Source organism: Dendrobates tinctorius, unplaced genomic scaffold (genome assembly GCF_039654945.1).
Source record: "Dendrobates tinctorius isolate UK_male_01 unplaced genomic scaffold, ASM3965494v1 ptg000301l, whole genome shotgun sequence".
Lineage (NCBI taxonomy): Eukaryota > Metazoa > Chordata > Amphibia > Anura > Dendrobatidae > Dendrobates > Dendrobates tinctorius.
The window spans coordinates 1,867,211-1,889,958 of record NW_027361968.1 but is presented as its reverse complement, the minus strand read 5'-3'; the positions used below and the strand labels follow the sequence as shown (position 1 = coordinate 1,889,958).

General features: G+C 45.8%; 1 protein-coding gene across 3 annotated transcripts in view; it reads right to left on the bottom strand.

Moving 5' to 3' along the window:
- Nucleotides 1-234: 234 nt before the first annotated feature.
- LOC141073451 (uncharacterized) overlaps nucleotides 235-22,748 on the bottom strand; it is a 39,224-nt gene continuing 16,710 nt past the window's right edge. Inside the window, exons 8-13 of one of the 3 annotated variants that reach the window (XM_073560678.1) lie at nucleotides 20,379-20,453; nucleotides 19,970-20,044; nucleotides 19,606-19,674; nucleotides 19,515-19,531; nucleotides 2,908-3,166; nucleotides 240-954 (exon numbers count right to left, since the gene is read on the bottom strand). In XM_073560678.1, coding sequence (XP_073416779.1) covers nucleotides 794-954; nucleotides 2,908-3,166; nucleotides 19,515-19,531; nucleotides 19,606-19,674; nucleotides 19,970-20,044; nucleotides 20,379-20,453 — 656 coding nt within the window. In that variant the 3' untranslated portion in view covers nucleotides 240-793. Of the gene's footprint in view, nucleotides 955-2,907; nucleotides 3,167-19,514; nucleotides 19,532-19,605; nucleotides 19,675-19,969; nucleotides 20,045-20,378; nucleotides 20,454-22,748 lie in introns of all 3 variants that reach the window. The other 2 variants (XM_073560679.1, XM_073560680.1) reach the window with 2 other exon arrangements.

The following is a 22,748-nucleotide window of genomic DNA, read 5'->3' as shown; positions in this document are numbered from 1 at the left end:
TATTCACAATAGGGGATGTCACAGCTCACCTCCTCCTGTACAATGACTGATAACACTTCTATACACAGTAGATAATACAGAGATCCACCATTCACAATATGGGATGTCACAGCTCACCTCCTCCCCCCTCCTGTACAATGACCACACACTTCAATACAAATGACAGAGGCAGAGTCCGGTGTTTGCTGCTAATGTACGTGTGCATTTCTTGAAATATGAAATTAGTCTACAAAGCCTCAGTGTCTGGTGTGAAAATAGCGAGAGTACTACTTTTCATTTTTAACGCAAAATGTAATTTAATAAAAAAAATATTTTGTAAAAAAAAAAAATGCATTTTACTCGAAATCTTGATTGAAGCAATCGATCATTTTCAGATGATTTCTTCCCTTTAAGAAATCTGTAGGTCATATCTGTGGTCACATGGCCGCCGTATATGTGGAGGTCTCTTGGACAGTGCCGGAGCGGTTCTAGCGTTAAGCTTGCAATGGTTGGATGCAGTCCTAGGGACCTCAGAGTGTTACACGCGGGTCCTGCGCTCGTAGAGGCTTGGCAGCATTGAGATTTCTGATGTATTAATTATTTTGTGAATGAGATCAAGGCTGAAGAATGTCACATAATAACTGATTGGTTGATGTGTAGTGGAGCCTCGTTATAGATTATTACTCCATGGCGGCTCGGTGAGGAGGTTTCCGATGATATCACCTACGGTATGTGCTGGAGAGCGAGCGGCGTTCCCCCTGATCACCGCCATTCTTCCTCGTAGGTCTGAGCCGCCTGTATCACCGGATCCTTCCTAGTAGACACTTTCCTTATTTCTCTTCTTCTCATCTTCGGAGAACAGGAACACGTCGGCGGCCAGTGACCCGAGCTTGGGCTGACCCTTCAGGATCTCCGTCTTCCGCCCCTCCCCGCTGTCCGTCAGGTCATCGATCACCACAATCACGTTCTCCTTTCCTGTAAATCGGGAATATAAAATTCTCTCGTTAGAATCACAAGACTGAGATTACAGATAATAATAAAACCAGATGGGATCAGAGCCCGGCCTGGAGAGACTGAGGTCCTATCATGGCGCTTCTTCTACTCTGTGCACCACATGTGGACGGTGTCGTCTAGTTTCCCCAGAGCTGCGCTCGTCTGCCCCACTTTTCTCGTCTTCCATTCATTACTTTAGTCGCTCAGAAGATCGGAGGAGCCCCTCACTTAGGGTCGGCTCCAGGTTGATGCGGACCCTCGATGTGACAGAGTTAGGCCCCTCTTAATTTTCAATTTTTCTCCCTCACCTTCCAAGATCGGTCATTTTTTGTACTTTTCAGATGAGCGCACTGTCAGTGTTTGTTTTTTAAGGTGCAGGCTGTGTTTTATCATTCACAATTTGATGTCGTTCTGATCTTTATTTCCTCCATTTTTGGTAAGCAAAACAAAAAAAAAACTGGATTTTTGCCATTTTTCTTTTCTCCTATCTTGTCGTTCAATGTCCGGGGAGAATATGATGATGTCTTAGTGGTTCAGACTGTTCCGCATAAAGCTGTGCCAAGTATGTGGATCTTTGTATTTTTAGATTTTATGTCACAGGTGGTGATAAGACCTGTTACTTAATTTTTGTTCAGCCCCCCAGGGTAGATAAACCAGGGGTCCCTAGATCAGTTGTGGACTAATATTGCTCTTAGAGATGAGAATTTACTTTTAATTTTAATTCTACTTTCGACAAAGTGCGGAATGTTTTTGTCATTCGCTGTCTCGCGGATTCATGAGGACCGCTTGCCACCATTTTTCTGAACAATAATGGGCCATAAAAAGGTTAAAAAAAATAATAAAATCTTCATACTCACCTCTGTGGCCCCTCTGCTACCCACCACCACCCGTCCAGTCCTTGTCACATTTTTTTATTCCCGCCGCTCACGTTGGAATCTTCGGGCCTCTCACATTGTGCCGGACTTCCAACCATCATGGCACCGGGAAGGTTCCACGCATGATCACACAAAGGTCATGGTGCACGCGGTGAAGTCATGATGCTGTTGGCCTCAAATTGTGCAAATCAAATTTCCCTGGAAAATCTGCACAAACGGGCGAATTCGAGTTCACCTTTCACCTGATGTATTGTGAATGTACGATCTCCCCTGGTTGGGCGTCATAGGTGGCATGGTGGTCTTCACAAGGCCCCTAGCTGTCACCACAATGCCTCCAGCCCTCGCAATCAATTTTTAGAGCAGAGATCAATGGGCTTCATAATGGACACCTTCCCCCTTTCCACCTATTATTTGGGACTCTTACTGCTGTGATTGAAGTTAGCTCCGATGCCAGCTGTGTACCACAGCCGCCACCTGTGCCCTATGAAGTGGGTTTGGGTGTTGAGTCCGCCCCATGCATGTAGTGCACACATCACCGGCACTTGCACAGCAGATGTCACAAATTGAAACCTGGGCAAAGTGGGCCCCAGTGTGCGTGGGCTCCAGCATGTGCCTGGGTACACCTGGTGATGGCGCTGTGCTCGTACATGAGGATAATAGCGAGTCTCTAGAGGTGGAGGTTGAGTTCCTCGCTGACAGCCATCCATGAGTAACAATGTGGATTGGGTACCATTGAAGCCAATGCCCATCAGAAATATAATGGGTATTATGATCTGTAATCAGTGCATGCTGGGAGTTGTAGTTTTCCAACAGATTGAGTGCAATACCATCACCAATGTTCCCACTCAGGTTGATGGTGACCATCGATCAATGACTAGATGTACAATATGGCCTCACCATTCACTTTCAGTGTCAGGGCAGTGAGAAGGGACTTCTCCCATCGGATGTTGACTAATCCTAATAAATAATTAATAATTGTGCTCGACACCTCGGAGGAGTCTCTATGGCTTCATTCCTGTATTAATCCGTCCTCTCCCAAGGTCCCATCACTATCTCTTACCCAGGTACTTGAACAGCTCTTGTAGCTCCTCGTCATACAGAGAGTCTGTGACGTCAGTGAGATTGACTCGTCCTCTATTCTTGGTATGATACAGAATGCCAAAGTCACACCTCGAAACGTTACTCGAGAACTCGCCCAGCCCATTGTTGGAGATGCAATAAGGCTGGATGCTCTTTACAAAGGATAGAGATTCCAGCTTTGTTTTCAGCCATTGATATTCACTCTCCGCTGCCCTTGAAAAAATCCCCACTTTTACTTTCTGAAAATAAGAATAGAAAAACCATTGTTAACTGTATAGAAAATCAATCATTGACTGCATAGAAAGTCAATCACTGACTGCATAAAAAGTTAATCACTGACTGCATAGAAAGTCAATCACTGACTGTATAGAAAGTCAATCACTGACTGTATAGAAAGTCAATCACTGACTGCATAAAAAGTCAATCACTGACTGCATAGAACGTCAATCACTGACTGTATAGAGTCAATCACTGACTGCATAGAAAGTCAATCACTGACTGCATAGAAAGTCAATCACTCACTGTATAGAAAGTCAATCACTGACTGCATAGAAAGTTAATCACTGACTATAGAAAATCAATCACTGACTGCATAGAAAATCAATCACTGACTGCAAAGAAAGTCAATCACTGACTGCATAGAAAGTCAATCACTGACTGCATAGAAAGTCAATCACTGAATGTATAAAGTCAATCACTGACTGCATAGAAAGTCAATCACTGACTGCATGGAAAGTCAATCACTGACTGCATAGAAAGTCAATCACTGACTGCATGGAAAGTCAGTCACTGACTGTATAGAGTCAATCACTGACTGCATAGAAAGTCAATCACTGACTGCATAGAAAGTCAATCACTGACTGCATAGAAAGTCAATCACTGACTGCATAGAAAGTCAAGCACTGACTGCATAGAAAGTCAATCACTGACTGCATAGAAAGTCAATCACTGACTGCATAGAATGTCAATCACTGACTGCATAGAATGTCAATCACTGACTGCATAGAGTCAATCACTGACTGCATAGAAAGTCAATCACTGACTGCATAGAAAGTCAATCACTGACTGTATGGAAAGTCAATCACTGACTGTATAGAAAGTCAATCACTGACTGTATGGAAAGTCAATCACTGACTGCATAGAAAGTCAATCACTGACTGCATGGAAAGTCAATCACTGTGTTGTGAGTTCATTTTTCCCTTCACCATTGAGGTCTGATGAACTCCCTCCTCTGGTGAAGGAAGGTAGTGAGGCTGATTACCAAACACCTGGGCAGCTAGATGACTGGGTGGCTGGAATTGAGGACTGGATATAAGGCTGCCAATGCCCTTCTTCCTGGCTGGTGATTTTCCTGCTGGATTCTTGGAGACCAGTCTGATTCCTGCATCTCAAAGCTAAGTTTTTCTGCTCTGCTTTGTACTCTTCAGTTTTGTTTTTGTTTTGCCTTGTTTTTTGGGAGTTCTGCCATCCCCGGCCGGGGGTGAGCTGAATTCCATTTTTGTCTCTGATCTGTTGATCTTTTGCTCTGTTTTCAGAATATACCTGAGTGCTGATATAGTCTTTTGAAGCCTAGCGACTTCAGGCCTGTTTTTCCTATCAGTCGGTTGGCTCATTTTGATAGGGTTTTTGCGGATGGCAGACAGCAGCTTTCCTATCCTGTCCTATGTAGTTGGCTTGGGCCCCATCATTTGCTCAACCTATCTTTCTATCTGTGTTAGTGTTTTCATCTTGCTTCACCGTCATTATATGTTGGGGGCTGCCTATTGCTTTGGGGTCTGCTCTGGGGCAGTTTAGTTTTTCCCCTTTCTGTCTTTAGGCTATGTAGTTCTCCGGCTGTGATCGAGGGGTCTAGGGCACCGTAGGAACCCCCCACGGCTATTGCTAGTTGTTGTGGATAGGTCCAGTGGTCTGCAATCTGATAGCTGCCAACCTCTCTGGTTTTTCTGGACTTAGCTGGTGTTTTGTTTTTTCCTCCTTCGGTGACTCATCATAACACACTGACTGTATGGAAAGTCAATCACTGACTGCATGGAAAGTCAATCACTGACTGCATAGAAAGTCAATCACTGACTGCATAGAAAGTCAATCACTGACTGCATAGAAAGTCAATCACTTACTGCATGGAAAGTCAATCATTGACTGTATGGAAAGTCAATCATTGACTGTATGGAAAGTCAATCACTGACTGTATAGAAAGTCAATCACTGACTGCATAGAAAGTCAATCACTGACTGCATGGAAAGTCAATCACTGACTGCATAGAAAGTCAATCACTGACTGCATAGAACGTGTCAAAGACACCGCACTGAACTTGCTCACTGAGCCAGTGCACGTGTCCTGAGTAAAGCGAACAGTGCTCAAAACTACCTGTGGAGCGGGCAGCAACCAAATAGATGCGTACTTCAGAGCTGCAGGACCTGAAGCACGTGACTGCAGGGGGCGTGGCCTAAACTCCACAGAGCTAGGAGCTGCAAGACAATTCCTAGCAGAGTAACTGCGAGACAAAGTTACCAAGGGGAATAGACAGTGAGAATAGTCAGGACGTAGCCAATGAGTCACACACAGAGATAGTTGTAGGGTACCAAAGGGGGCGAGCAGAGAGTAGTCAGGTCACATGCAATGAGTCATACACAGATAGTTGCAAGGTACAAGAGGGGCGAGCAGAGAGTAGTCAGGTCACATGCAATGAGTCATACACAGATAATAACGCAGTACAAAATCAACAGGCAAACTCACTACGGGAAACAGAATCGGGTCAGAACCATATAAACAAGCTATAGCAACAAACAGGCACACGGGGGTCAGCACACTAGGCCAATGGCAAAAGTATAACTGGCAGGGATTGAAGCTACCCAGGGGTTTATGAAGCTCTCCCAGAACCAGAACGAGGCCACAATCATTAACCCCAAGTGTGCAGGTCAAAACCTGCACAGAGCTCCAGACATTAACCCCCGGTGTGCAGCTCAAAAACCTGCACTGGGATCATGACAGAACGTCAATCACTAACTGCATAGAAAGTCAATCACTGACTGCATGGAACGTCAATCACTGACTGCATGGAAAGTCAATCACTGACTGCATGGAAAGTCAATCACTGACTGCATAGAAAGTCAATCACTGACTGCAGAGAACGTCAATCACTGACTGCATGGAAAGTCAATCACTGACTGCATGGAAAGTCAATCACTGACTGCATAGAAAGTCAATCACTGACTGCATAGAAAGTCAATCACTGACTGCATGGAAAGTCAATCACTGACTGCATGGAAAGTCAATCACTGACAGCATGGAAAGTCAATCACTGACAGCATGGAAAGTCAATCACTGACAGCATGGAAAGTCAATCACTGACTGCATGGAAAGTCAATCACTGACTGCATGGAAAGTCAATCATTGACTGTATGGAAAGTCAATCATTGACTGTATGGAAAGTCAATCACTGACTGTATGGAAAGTCAATCACTGACTGCATGGAAAGTCAATCACTGACTGCATAGAAAGTCAATCACTGACTGCATAGAAAGTCAGTCACTGACTGCATAGAAAGTCAATCACTGACTGCATGGAAAGTCAATCACTGACAGCATGGAAAGTCAATCACTGACAGCATGGAAAGTCAATCACTGACTGCATGGAAAGTCAATCACTGACTGCATGGAAAGTCAATCACTGACTGCATGGAAAGTCAATCACTGACTGCATGGAAAGTCAATCACTGACTGCATAGAAAGTCAATCACTGACTGCATAGAAAGTCAATCATTGACTGTATGGAAAGTCAATCATTGACTGTATGGAAAGTCAATCATTGACTGTATGGAAAGTCAATCACTGACTGTATAGAAAGTCAATCACTGACTGCATAGAAAGTCAATCACTGACTGCATAGAAAGTCAATCACTGACTGCATGGAAAGTCAATCACTGACTGCATAGAATGTCAATCACTGACTGCATAGAACGTCTATCACTGACTGCATGGAAAGTCAATCACTGACTGCATGGAAAGTCAATCACTGACTGCATGGAAAGTCAATCACTGACTGCATAGAAAGTCAATCACTGACTGCATAGAAAGTCAATCACTGACTGCAGAGAATGTCAGTCACTGACTGCATAGAAAGTCAATCACTGACTGCATAGAAAGTCAATCACTGACTGCATAGAACGTCAATCACTGACTGCATGGAAAGTCAATCACTGACTGCATGGAAAGTCAAGCACTGACTGCATGGAAAGTCAATCACTGACTGCATAGAACGTCAATCACTGACTGCATGGAAAGTCAATCACTGACTGCATGGAAAGTCAATCACTGACTGCATAGAAAGTCAATCACTGACTGCATAGAAAGTCAATCACTGACTGCATTTAAAGTCAATCACTGATTGCAGAGAATGTCAGTCACTAACTGCATAGAAAGTCAATCACTGACTGCATAGAAAGTCAATCACTGACTGCATAGAACGTCAATCACTGACTGCATAGAACGTCAATCACTGACTGCATAGAACGTCAATCACTGACTGCATGGAAAGTCAATCACTGACTGCATGGAAAGTCAATCACTAACTGCATAGAAAGTCAATCACTGACTGTATAGAAAGTCAATCACTGACTGCATAGAAAGTCAATCACTGACTGTTTCTAATTGTCATGAGGTCTTTGAGTCTCTTCCTTCTAATTGGGAATAATTTTCTTCAGCCATTTCTTGTTTGTTTCTTTCAGAGAAATCAGATGTCTGGCACCATTACAGCTGCCCCATCAGTTAACACTCATTCATTTTCCCCAGGTTTGGTCTATATCACTGAATAACAAGCAAAGTGTGCAATTTAGAGGCCTGGAAAAGTGTAATACCTGAAAGCCAGCAAGGATTTGAGAGATGGAAATTGTGCCTGACCGTCATGCCTGTTTGTTATCAGGAAATTCTGGACATTAATCATGATGCAAAATATCTGAACCGGACACCAGTCTGAAAATTCAGAAACTACAGACCATACATGCTGTGAGGTAGCACTGTCATTTAGTTAGGGGATTCTCGCTAGGCAGCGAACAAATCACATCCGGCACAGGTTTTCCATCAAGACATAGCAGTCCATGCGGTTTATTAGGCAGCATAAGCCGTGACCAATAACATACAGTTCATTGCACCAGCATAGCGTCCATTACAGAGCTTCCCTCTGTTAAGCCTGTGATCCTACAGGTTATGCATAGGAGGCTTCCTAGCCTCATTTATCTCACCCACGTCAGGGTCTCCACATGGTTCCTTCATTCATGCTGCAGACGTCCTTATCCCTCCAGGGATCGCTCAGGCTCTGGCAGCCATTACACACAGCCACTTCACACGTGCTGTCAGGCAGGAAGCTCCATCACAGTGGGACCTTCCACACTGGACCAACCAGGTCCCAGCATTCACCTCATTTGACCTACCCTGGCCACACTATATGGTCTATAGCCACGTCCACTGGGTCACGTGACTATGACTTCATCACAGGTCCTTCAAACACTCACATAGCCTTTTACTACAGGTGTTTTCAGACCCACCCCTGGGTGGGTTTGTAGGTAACCAGACCAGCCCATCTCTCTAGTTATCTGGAGACTTCTCCCTCACATATTAAAGCAGCACCTCAGCAATGTCCTTGCTGATCACACATACATAAGTCTCCATCTCAAAGCCACCCACTTTGAGATACATAACGGCCATTCAATATTCTGCCATTCATCCTTTCTCCTGGGACCTCCACACAGCGCCCCCTAGCGGACTACTACACCACAATGCACACAGGTAAGGAACTGGTTAAAAAACAGGTAAGAGTCGCCATAAATGGAAAATTCTCTAAATAGGCTAACGTTAGCAGTGGAGACAAGGAGGACGGTGAAAGTCATTGTGAGGTGACTTTAAAAGTTTATTGTTTTTTCAAATATCTTTGACCGCCGGAATCCAGCAAAATTCAAAACGCGAAAAAATTCCTAATTGTTAGAATTTATGAAAAATTGGTAGATAAATGGATTTTTTTAGAACTGATTCTCTCATCTTTAAAATTGAGAGGTTTGGAGATTGCCCCTGCGATCAGGATTGTGCTCAGTGACTACAGACAGTGTTCGGTCGGTGCCGTTATATTGATTACAATGATACCTGGTGATGTGCGGGACGGTGGGTGGGGCAGTGGGCGGGGCTTCATGTGGTGCTCTGATTAGCTATTCATAATGCAGACTGCTGACAGTTGACTGATCCCTCACTGCCCCGCCCCCTAGTTTACATAATAAATATATGCATGTGTGCTTGAGGTTATCCAGATCGTAAAAAAATCCATTTGAAAATGGCGCCCGCCGTGCCTGCGCAGTAGCAGCTATCTGTGTATATAGAGGTGATCCAATAGCTGCTATTGCACAGGCATCAGCAGAGCCATCTTGCTAGAGAAGAAAACAAAATTCCTCCTCAAAGATGGCGCTGCACACATTTGGATTTCTGGATCACGGAGTGGATTACCTTTACGATGGACTACTTGCTAGAGATGGGGTGCACCTTACGAAGACTGGTAAGCATGTATTTGGAAGTCGCCTTGCTACACTTATAAGGAGAGCTTTACACTAGAACAACATGGGAAGGGAAGCAAAAGACCAGAAAAAGCCATACACCTGACAAATGCTATTGAGAACTCTGCTATTAGAAGTGGAAAGGAAGAACAAAGACGAAAGAATCTAATTAATACAAATATTGGAGAAAGAGAAACCAATCACAAACTAAAGTGTTTCTATACTAATGCACAAAGCATGGGCAACAAACAAGGAGAATTGGAACTACTAACACAGGAACAGAAATATGATGTCATTGGAATCACTGAAACTTGGTGGGACGATACACATTATTGGAATACAAGACTAGAAGGATACAACTTATTTGCAAGAAACAGACTTAATAAACGAGGAGGAGGTGTCGCATTGTATGTTAGAAACGCGTATATCTGCACAGAGATTGAAGCTTCAGAGACTGGGAGTTCTGTGGAAACTGTTTGGGTAAGAATACAAGGACAGAACAATGGAAAGGACACCATTGTAGGCATTTACTACAGGCCGCCTGTGCAAGCTGAAGATATGGATGAACTCTTTATGCATCAAATGGCCAAGTTCTCCAAAAAATATGACATAGTTGTCATGGGAGATTTCAACTATCCAGACATTTGTTGGGAATCTCTCTCAGGCAAAACTAAAAGGTCAAGGAAATTCTTATCCTCTCTTGCTGACAACTTTATCTTCCAAAAGGTAGGGGAGAAAACAAGGGGAACTGCTACCTTGGATCTAATCCTTATAAACAGGGAGGAAATGGTTGAGGAGGTAAAAGTGGCTGGGACCCTAGGAGGTAGCGACCATGCTATTTTAGAATTTTGGATAACTAGAGAAGGAAGACCTGTGAAGACTCAGACGTCAAGGTTAGATTTCAGAAAGGCAGATTTTAAGGGATTCAGAAAGAGAATTGGAGGGATCCAATGGCTGGATATCCTTAAAGACAAAAATGTCCAGGAAGGATGGGAAATCTTGAAACATGAAATTCTCAAAGCACAATTGTTAACAATTCTGAAAAGAGGGAAGAATAGGAAGCATTTAAGGAAGCCAGGATGGATGAACACAGAACTTAAGCACATGCTAAAAAGGAAGAAAAAAATATTTATAAAATGGAAAGAGGGAGGCATATCTAAAGAAGAATATAATGCTGTCTGCAGAACCTACAGGGCATAAATCAGATTATCTAAAGCTGAAAATGAATTGAGGCTTGCAAGAGATGTCAAAAGCAATAATAAAGGATTTTGGGGATATGTCAAAAGTAAAAGAAAAGTCAAAGATGCTATAGGATTTTTACAGGATGAAAATGATGAAATGGTAAGACAGGATGTTGAGAAGGCCGAACTTTTAAATTCCTATTTTGCATCTGTTTTCTCTCAGAAACTAAATGTAACATCAACTGTTCTTCACTGTCCTATTAAGGGAATAGAAGAATCCAGGATATCTATAAACAGAAAGATAGTGAGGAAACACTTAGCTAACCTAAATGAATTCAAGTCTCCAGGTCCAGAAGAATTACACCCCAGAGTACTGAAGGAGATAGCAGAAGAAATTTTTGAACCCCTCTCCATGATCTTTGAAAATTTTTGGAGAACAGGAGAAGTGCCAGAAGACTGGAGAAGAGCAAATGTTGTTCCTATCTTCAAAAAGGGGAAGAAGGTGGACCCAGGCAACTATAGGCCGGTGAGTCTGACTTCTATACCAGGAAAGATCTTTGAACAAATTATTAAACAACATGTATGTCAGTACCTGGATAAGAATGAAGTGATTAAACAGAGTCAGCATGAGTTTGTAACTAATAAGTCATGTCAAACTAACTTAATTTCCTTCTATGACGGAATCACTGATTGGGTGGATCAAGGAAATGCTGTAGATATAGTATATCTTGACTTCAGCAAAGCATTTGACAAAGTACCTCATACAATCCTTATTGAAAAAATGTCTAAGTATGGAATGGACAAGGCAACTGTTAGGTGGATTCATAACTGGCTTAGTGATCGGACCCAAAGAGTGGTCGTAAATGGCTGCACATCCAGTTGGAAGAATGTCTCAAGTGGGGTACCACAGGGCTCTGCCCTGGGCCCTGTATTGTTCAACATCTTTATCAACGATTTAGATGAAGGAATTGAGGGTAAATTGGTTAAATTTGCTGATGACACAAAGCTAGGAGGGATAGCTAATACTAGAGAAGAGAGAGAGAGGATTCAAAAAGATATAAATAAACTGGAGAAGTGGGCAGCAACTAACAGAATGGTTTTTAACAGGGAAAAATGCAAAGTACTACATCTGGGCAATAAAAATGAAAAAAGCATATATAGAATGGGAGGAATAGGGCTAAAGCAACAGCACATGTGAAAAAGACTTGGGTATACTAATAGATCACAGACTGAATATGAGTCAACAGTGTGATGCAGCAGCAAAAAAGGCAAATGCAATTCTAGGATGTATTAACAGAAGCATACAGTCTAGATCACGTGAAGTCATTATTTCCCTCTACTCCTCTTTGGTCAGACCTCATCTGGAATATTGTGTCCAGTTTTGGGCACCACATTTTAAAAAAGACATCAACAAACTGGAGCAAGTTCAGAAAAGAGCGACCAGAATGGTGACCGGTCTGCAAACCCTGTCTTACGAGGAAAGTTTGCAGGATTTGGGAATATTTAGTTTGCAAAAGAGAAGACTGAGAGGAGACTTAATAGCTGTCTACAAATATCTAAAGGGCTGTCACATTGTAGAAGGATCAACTTTATTCTCATTTGCACAAGGAAAGACTAGAAGCAATGGGATGAAACTGAATGGGAGGAGACACAGATTAGATATTAGAAAAAACTTTTTGACAGTTAGAGTGATCAATGAGTGGAACACGCTACCACGAGAAGTGGTGAGTTCTCCTTCAATGGAAGTCTTCAAACAGAGGCTGGACAGACATCTGACTGCGACGATTTAGCGAATCCTGCTTTGAGCAGGGGGTTGGACCAGTTGGCCCAGGAGGTCCCTTTCAACTCTACGATTCTATGATTCTATAACACACACAGTGTGATGTCTCCACAGTACATTCCCCCACACAGTATAATGTCCCCACAGTACATTCCCCACACACAGTATGATGTCTCCACAGTACATTCCCCCACACAGTATGATGTCCCCACAGTACATTTCCATACACAGTATGATGTCCCCACAGTACATTCCCCCACACACAGTATAAGGTCCCCACAGTACATTCCCCCACACAGTATAAGGTCCCCACAGTACATTCCCCCCACACAGTATGATGTCCCCACAATACATTCCCCCACACACAGTATAAGGTCCCCACAGTACATTCCCCCACACACAGCATGATGTCCCCACAGTACATTCCCTCCACACACAGTATGATGTCCCCACAGTACATTCCCCCCACACAGTATGATGTCCCCACAATACATTCCTCCACACACAGTATGATGTCTCCACAGTACATTCCCCCACACAGTATGATGTCCCCACAGTACATTCCCCCCACACAGTATGATGTCCCCACAGTACATTCCCTCCACACACAGTATGATGTCCCCACAGAACATTCTCTCCACACACAGTATGATGTCCCCACAGTACATTCCCCCACACACAGTATGGTGTCCCCACAGTACATTCCCCCACACACAGTATGATGTCCCCACAGTGCATTCCCCCACACACAGTATGATGTCCCCACAGTACATTCCCCCACACACAGTATAATGTCCCCACAGTACATTCCCCCACACACAGTATGATGTCTCCACAGTACATTCACCCACACACAGTATGATGTCGCCACAGTACATTCCCCCACACACAGTATGATGTCCCCACAGTACATTACCCCACACACAGTATGATGCCCCCCACAGTACATTCCCCACACACAGTATGATGACCCCACAGTACATTCCCCCCCACACAGTATGATGTCCCCACAGTACATTCCCCACACACAGTATGATGTCCTCACAGTATATTCCCACACACACAGTATGATGTCCTCACAGTACATTCCCCCCCACACAGTATGATGTCCCCACAGTACATTCCCCCACACACAGTATGATGTCTCCACAGTGCATTCCCCCACACAGTATGATGTCCCCACAGTACATTCCCCCCCACACACAGTATGATGTCCCCACAATACATTCCCCCCCACACACAGTATGATGTCCCAACAATACATTTCCCCACACACAGAATGATGTCCCCACAATTCATTCCCCCACACACAGTATGATGTCCCCACAATTCATTCCCCCACACACAGCATGAAGTCCTCACAGTACATTCCCCACACAGTATGATGTCCCCACAGTACATTCCCCCACACACACAGTATGATGTCCCCACAATACATTCCCCCACACACACAGTATGATGTCCCCACAATACATTCCCCCACACACAGTATGATGTCCCCACAGTACATTCCCCCACACACAGCATGATGTCCTCACAGTACATTCCCCACACAGTATGATGTCCGCACACACAGTATGATGTCCCCACAGTACATTCCCTCCACACACACTATGATGTCCCCACAGTACATTCCCCCACAAACAGTATGATGTCCCCACAGTACATTCCCCCACACACAGTATGATGTCCTCACTGCATATTCCCCCACACAGTATGTCACCACAGTGCATTCCCCCACACACAGTATGATGTCCTCACAGTACATTCCCCCACACACAGTATGATGTCCCCACAGTACATTCCCCCACACACAGTATGATGTCCCCACAATACATTCCCCCACACACAGTATGATGTCCCCACAGTACATTCCCCCACACACAGCATGATGTCCTCACAGTACATTCCCCACACACAGTATGATGTCCCCACAGTACATTCCCCCACACACAGTATGATGTCCCCACAGTACATTCCCCCACACACAGTATGATGTCCCCACAGTACATTCCCCCACACACAGTATGATGTCCCCACAGTACATTCCCCCACACACAGTATGATGTCCCCACAGTACATTCCCCCACACACAGTATGATGTCCTCACAGTACATTCCCCCACACACAGTATGATGTCCCCACTGTACATTACCCCCCACACAGTATGATGTCCCCACAGTACATTCCCCCACACACAGTATGATGTCCCCACAGTACATTCCCTCCACAAACAGTATGATGTCCCCACAGTACATTCCCCACACACAGTATGATGTCCCCACAGTACATTCCCTCACACACAGGATGATGTCCCCACAGTACATTCCCCCACACACAGTATGATGTCCCCACAGTACATTCCCCCACACACAGTATGATGTCTCCACAGTACATTCCCCCACACAGTATGATGTCCCCACAGTACATTTCCATACACAGAATGATGTCCCCACAGTACATTCCCCCACACACAGTATAAGGTCCCCACAGTACATTCCCCCACACAGTATAAGGTCCCCACAGTACATTCCCCCCACACAGTATGATGTCCCCACAATACATTCCCCCACACACAGTATAAGGTCCCCACAGTACATTCCCCCACACACAGCATGATGTCCCCACAGTACATTCCCTCCACACACAGTATGATGTCCCCACAGTACATTCCCCCCACACAGTATGATGTCCCCACAATACATTCCTCCACACACAGTATGATGTCTCCACAGTACATTCCCCCACACACAGTATGATGTCCCCACAGTACATTCCCCCCCACACAGTATGATGTCCCCACAGTACATTCCCTCCACACACAGTATGATGTCCCCACAGTACATTCCCTCCACACACAGTATGATGTCCCCACAGTACATTCCCCCACACACAGTATGGTGTCCCCACAGTACATTCCCCCACACACAGTATGATGTCCCCACAGTGCATTCCCCCACACACAGTATAATGTCCCCACAGTACATTCCCCCACACACAGTATGATGTCTCCACAGTACATTCACCCACACACAGTATGATGTCGCCACAGTACATTCCCCCACACACAGTATGATGTCCCCAGAGTACATTACCCCACACACAGTATGATGCCCCCCACAGTACATTCCCCACACACAGTATGATGTCCCCACAGTACATTCCCCACACACAGTATGATGTCCTCACAGTATATTCCCACACACAGTATGATGTCCCCACAGTACATTCCCCCACACACAGTATGATGTCCTCACAGTACATTCCCCACACACAGTATGATGTCTCCACAGTACAATTCCCCCACACACAGTATGATGTTCCCACAGTACATTCCCCCCACACAGTATGATGTCCCCACAGTACATTCCCCCCCACACAGTATGATGTCCCCACAGTACATTCCCTCCACACACAGTATGATGTCCCCACAGTACATTCCCCCCACACAGTATGATGTCCCCACAGTACATTCCCTCCACACACAGTATGATGTCCTCACAGTACATTCCCCCACACCCCCACACACAGTATGATGTCCCCACAGTATATTCCCCCACACACAGTATGATGTCCCCACAGTACTTTCCCCCACACACAGTATGATGTCTCCACAGTACATTCACCCACACACAGTATCATGTCCCGACAGTACATTCCCCCACACACAGTATGATGTTCCCACAGTACATTCCCCCACACACAGTATGATGTCTCCACAGTACATTCCCCCAAACACAGTATGATGTCTCCACAGTACATTACCTCACACACAGTATGATGCCCCCCACAGTACATTCCCCCACACACAGTATGATGTCCTCACAGTACATTCCCCCCACACAGTATGATGTCTCCACAGTACAGTCCCCCACACACAGTATGATGTCTCCACAGTATATTCCCCCCACACAGTATGATGTCTCCACAGTACAGTCCCCCACACACAGTATGATGCCCCCCACAGTACATTCCCCACACACAGTATGATGACCCCACAGTACATTCCCCCCCACACAGTATGATGTCCCCACAGTACATTCCCCACACACAGTATGATGTCCTCACAGTATATTCCCACACACAGTATGATGTCCCCACAGTACATTCCCCCACACACAGTATGATGTCCTCACAGTACATTCCCCACACACAGTATGATGTCTCCACAGTACAATTCCCCCACACACAGTATGATGTTCCCACAGTACATTCCCCCCACACAGTATGATGTCCCCACAGTACATTCCCCCCCACACAGTATGATGTCCCCACAGTACATTCCCTCCACACACAGTATGATGTCCCCACAGTACATTCCCCCCACACAGTATGATGTCCCCACAGTACATTCCCTCCACACACAGTATGATGTCCTCACAGTACATTCCCCCACACCCCCACACACAGTATGATGTCCCCACAGTATATTCCCCCACACACAGTATGATGTCCCCACAGTACTTTCCCCCACACACAGTATGATGTCTCCACAGTACATTCACCCACACACAGTATCATGTCCCGACAGTACATTCCCCCACACACAGTATGATGTTCCCACAGTACATTCCCCCACACACAGTATGATGTCTCCACAGTACATTCCCCCAAACACAGTATGATGTCTCCACAGTACATTACCTCACACACAGTATGATGCCCCCCACAGTACATTCCCCCACACACAGTATGATGTCCTCACAGTACATTCCCCCCACACAGTATGATGTCTCCACAGTACAGTCCCCCACACACAGTATGATGTCTCCACAGTATATTCCCCCCACACAGTATGATGTCTCCACAGTACAGTCCCCCACACACAGTATGATGCCCCCCACAGTACATTCCCCACACACAGTATGATGACCCCACAGTACATTCCCCCCCACACAGTATGATGTCCCCACAGTACATTCCCCACACACAGTATGATGTCCTCACAGTATATTCCCCCCCACACAGTATGATGTCCTCACAGTACATTCCCCCCCACACAGTATGATGTCCCCACAGTACATTCCCCCACACACAGTATGATGTCCTCACAGTACATTCCCCACACACAGTATGATGTCTCCACAGTACAATTCCCCCACACACATTATGATGTTCCCACAGTACATTCCCCCCACACAGTATGATGTCCCCACAGTACATTCCCCCCCACACAGTATGATGTCCCCACAGTACATTCCCCCCACACAGTATGATGTCCCCACAGTACATTCCCTCCACACACAGTATGATGTCCCCACAGTACATTCCCTCCACACACAGTATGATGTCCCCACAGTACATTCCCCCACACACAGTATGATGTCCCCACAGTGCATTCCCCCACACACAGTATGATGTCCCCACAGTGCATTCCCCCACACACAGTATGATGTCCCCACAGTGCATTCCCCCACACACAGTATGATGTCTCCACAGTACATTCCCCCACATACAGTATGATGTCCTCACAGTACATTCCCCCACACACAGTATGATGTCCTCACAGTAAATTCCCCCCACACAGTATGATGTCCCCACAGTACATTTCCCCACACACAGTATGATGTCCTCACAGTACATTCCCCCACACACAGTATGATGTCTCCACAGTACATTCCCCCACACACAGTATGATGTCTCCACAGTACATTCCCCCACACACAGTATGATGTCTCCACAGTACATTTCCCCACACACAGTATGATGTCCTCACAGTACATTCCCCCCCACAAAGTATGATGTCCCCACAGTACATTTCCCCACACACAGTATGATGTCTCCACAGTACATTCCCCCACACACAGTATGATGTCCCCACAGTACATTTCCCCACACACAGTATGATGTCCCCACAGTACATTCCCCCCCACAAAGTATGATGTCCCCACAGTACATTTCCCCACACACAGTATGATGTCTCCACAGTACATTCCCCCACACACAGTATGATGTCTCCACAGTACATTCCCCCACACACAGTATGATGTCTCCACAGTACATTCCCCCACACACAGTATGATGTCTCCACAGTACATTTCCCCACACACAGTATGATATCCCCACAGTACATTCCCCCACACACAGTATGATGTCCCCACAGTACATTCCCCACACACAGTATGATGTCTCCACAGTACATTCCCCCACACACAGTATGATGTCTCCACAGTACATTTCCCCACACACAGTATGATGTCTCCACAGTACATTCCCCCACACACAGTATGATGTCTCCACAGTACATTCCCCCACACACAGTATGATGTCTCCACAGTACATTTCCCCACACACAGTATGATGTCCCCACAGTACATTTCCCCACACACAGTATGATGTCCCCACAGTACATTCCCCACACACAGTATGATGTCTCCACAGTACATTCCCCCACACACAGTATAATGTCTCCACAGTACATTCCCCCCACACACAGTATGATCCTCCACAGTACATTCCCCCACACACAGTATGATGTCCCCACAGTACATTCCCCACACACAGTATGATGTCCCCACAGTACATTCCCCACACACAGTAATGATGTCCCCACAGTACATTCCCCCCACACACAGTAATGATGTCCCCACAGTACATTCCCCCCACACAGTATGATGTCTCCACAGTACATTCCCCCACACACAGTATGATGTCTCCACAGTACATTCCCCCACACACAGTATGATGTCTCCACAGTACATTCCCCCACACACAGTATGATGTCTCCACAGTACATTCCCCCACACACAGTATGATGTCTCCACAGTACATTCCCCCCCACACAGTATGATGTCCCCACAGTACATTTCCCCACACACAGTATGATGTCTCCACAGTACATTCCCCCACACACAGTATGATGTCTCCACAGTACATTCCCCCACATACAGTATGATGTCCCCACAGTACATTCCCCCACACACAGTATGATGTCCTCACAGTACATTCCCCCACACACAGTATGATGTCCTCACAGTACATTCCCCCACACACAGTATGATGTCCTCACAGTACATTGCATAGATTTTATTTAGAGGCCCGGATTTAGATTTTGTCTCTATGAGAGGAAAATATTGAATTTCTCCACTTACCTGTTTGGGAGATTTCCCTAAAGAATAGAACAAAAGAAGATTTTAATAACTTTAATATTGAGCTGGAGAGAAAGTAAGAAAAGTCGATTACTTCTCATCACTCTTCGCATCTGCTCCAGTTTATCTTCAAATGAAGAACTTTTCCCGCAACTAAATTCACCTACAAGAAATGGAAACAAGAAGATAAAGAAGAAAGTGAGGACGATAATGAAGGATGGAGGAGGATCAGTCTGGTGTTAGGGGAAAAGTGGACAAGACACTGACAGGACACAAACAAGACACGGACAAGACACGGACAGGACGCGGATAAGACAGAGACAAGTCATAGACAAGACACGGACAATACAGGGACAAGATAGAAGGCACAGATAACATACAGACAATATACACAGGGAAGTCATGGACCCCAGACTACACGCGCACCCTCATATCCCATATTTGTGTGTAGACATTACCTGCGCTCTCCTCTGGCCACACTTGGTTACTCTTCGTCCTTTGTGGGGTCTTCTCCCGTTGTTCGTCACCGATTTCTGTGGGGTGACAGGCAGGGATGTTAGCAGCGGTCAGTCCTGCCATACAGGGTGGTCACTGACTATAGAATTGTGTCTGTAGGATTACTATTGTATATACAAGGTCGGTGCTGGATACTTCCACATTTGTATATACTTCATTGCGTTTTATGTTTTTTCCTGTAATTAGGTCTCTGTGTATCTCTGTCACTGTGTTACACGTCCTCTGTCATCTTACATTATCAGCTATACTATTATTAACCCTTGTGTCACTTTCTTGCACATGTTTACCTGGTCTTTTACATTTTTGTGCTCTGTATAAAGCTTTTCTCACCTTCCCTCGATTATCACTTACCTGACACTGTCTGTGGTGGCTCTGGGGGATTGTCCGTCCTTTGTATAGTCCTGTAGTCTGACCCGACATTGTTTCCTGTGGGGTCATGTAGATCCAGTTGGAATCAAAATGAAACCTTCCCCCATCATTAGCATTACTAGGAAAGTCTACAAACCTTCTGCTATTTTCAATAAACCAACGAACAAGAACAACAGAAGTAGTTGAGCACAACTGCCGTAACAGGCAATAATTGTGTCCAGATTCACCATAAAATGTCACTTTTATTGACTACTTCAATCTCAGTATTATTCATTCCATCATGACTACAGTCTTTAGTACTTAGTAGAGACCCTCTGGCTGTTATGATCTGCTGCCCCTCTGGCTGTTATAACCTGCTGCCCCTCTCACTGTTATAACCTGCTGACCCTCTGGCTGTTATGACCTGCTGCCCCTCTGGCTGTTATGACCTGCTGCATCTCTGGCTGTTATGACCTGCTGCCCCTCTCGCTGTTATAACCTGCTGACCCTCTGGCTGTTATGACCTGCTGCCCCTCTGGCTGTTATGACCTGCTGCCCCTATGGCTATTATGACCTGCTGCCCCTCTGGCTGTTATGACCTGCTGCCTCTCTGGCTGTTATGACCTGCTGCCCCTCTGGCTGTTATGACCTGCTGCCCCTCTGGCTGTTATGACCTGCTGCCCCTCTTGCTGTTATGACCTGCAGCCCCTCTTGCTGTTATGATCTGGTGCCTCTCTGGCCTTTATGACTTGCTGCCCCTCTGGCTGTTATGACCTGCTGCACCTCTCGCTGCTATGACCTTCAGTTCTGGCTGTTATGACCTGCTGCCCCTCTGGCTGTTACGAACTGCTGCCTCTCTGGCTGTTACGAACTGCTGCCTCTCTGGCTGTTACAACCTGCTGCCCCTCTGGCTGTTATGACCTGCTGAACCTCTGGCTGTTATGACCTGCTGTCCCTCTGGCTGTTATGACCCACTGCCCTTCTGGCTGTTATGACCTGCTGCACACGATGCATTGCCAGACATCAGCGTCTGGCAGTGTTCCTGAGAAATGTACAGCTGTATCTGTAGGTGGATGACAAAAACCTTGCAAAAGCCACTCTTCTTAGCAGATCCCAGAGGATCTTTCATCCTTTAAGCCCCATACAGAGATCTGGACTTATGCAGGGCCACCTGGGTTACAGCCACAGAGCATTAGCTGGCTGGTGGAGCGAGTTGGCAGAGAATTGTCATGATGCCAGGTATTAACCAGGAGGTAAGAGTCAGAGACAGAATTATGGAGCCAGGTAGTCAGAATAACAAGCCGTGGTCAGGAACTAATCACCAGGGGACTCACGGTACAGTGTGAAACAAAGCGGCACACCAGGGTTAGTAGATCTTACCCTGACACACACTCAGAGCTCCGTGCCATACAGCGTCCAGGACTAGTTATATATGACAAAGCAGCTCCTGAGGAAGCCTTGTGGTGAAACGCGTGTCCCGATGTTTCTGCAGTCAGAACATTGGAGCTCTTAGAGTCAGGGTCAGTGGGACTGCGGAGATCTATTAGAGGAGTCTTAGAAAAACTCTCATGATATATTAAAGGTAGAGAACGAGCAAATTACCCAAAATTAACTTCATTCTTGATTCACCTGATTCGGCCCTAAATTGTTATTGAATCAAATATGAAGTGGTTCCCAGGGAGGGGGCGTCTTATAGGGGCACTGACCATGGTGACCGCATCTCAGGAGACCTCCATTTACCACCACTCAGCCCAGTGCCTGTCTAGAAATCTGGATGGGGTACTCGATGGCTCACGGAGCTTCTCCCTGTGGGGATCTGCTAAGACGGTGGCATCACCTCACTCTCAACAGTGCGATCCCCCTACAGTATCTGCTGCTGGACCAGGATGCCATATTCTTACTGACCAGATGGATGAAGTCTCGTGTTCAGATAACTGGAGATCACAAGGAGACCTCACCAGACTCCGTCACCACCTGACTCCATCCAGGAGACGTTACCTAACGGCTCCTCGGGGGTGGAGCCAAGGAGTGAGGACATGTCTAACAGGGGGCCTGACTCTCCATCTATTAGGAGGCCAAGTCTGGAAAATTGCAAATTACCCCCAACGTTTCACCATAAGGCTGGAGTAAGGTGGAGTAAGATGCCCAAATAATTCTCTTCTTACAATACCGCTTCATATGCTCCTGTCCTGCCTCAGCTCCATCCAACCCCCCTCCACTATGGATACAGTGGTCTGATCCTCACGGTGGACCAATCAGCATTGGCCCTCCTCTGCGGGGAGTGTTATTACATGATGGTGGGAGGGAGGGTCTCAGCAGATGATGGAACCTTTCTCGATCCATATGATAACAGGGTGATAGAACACGAGCGTC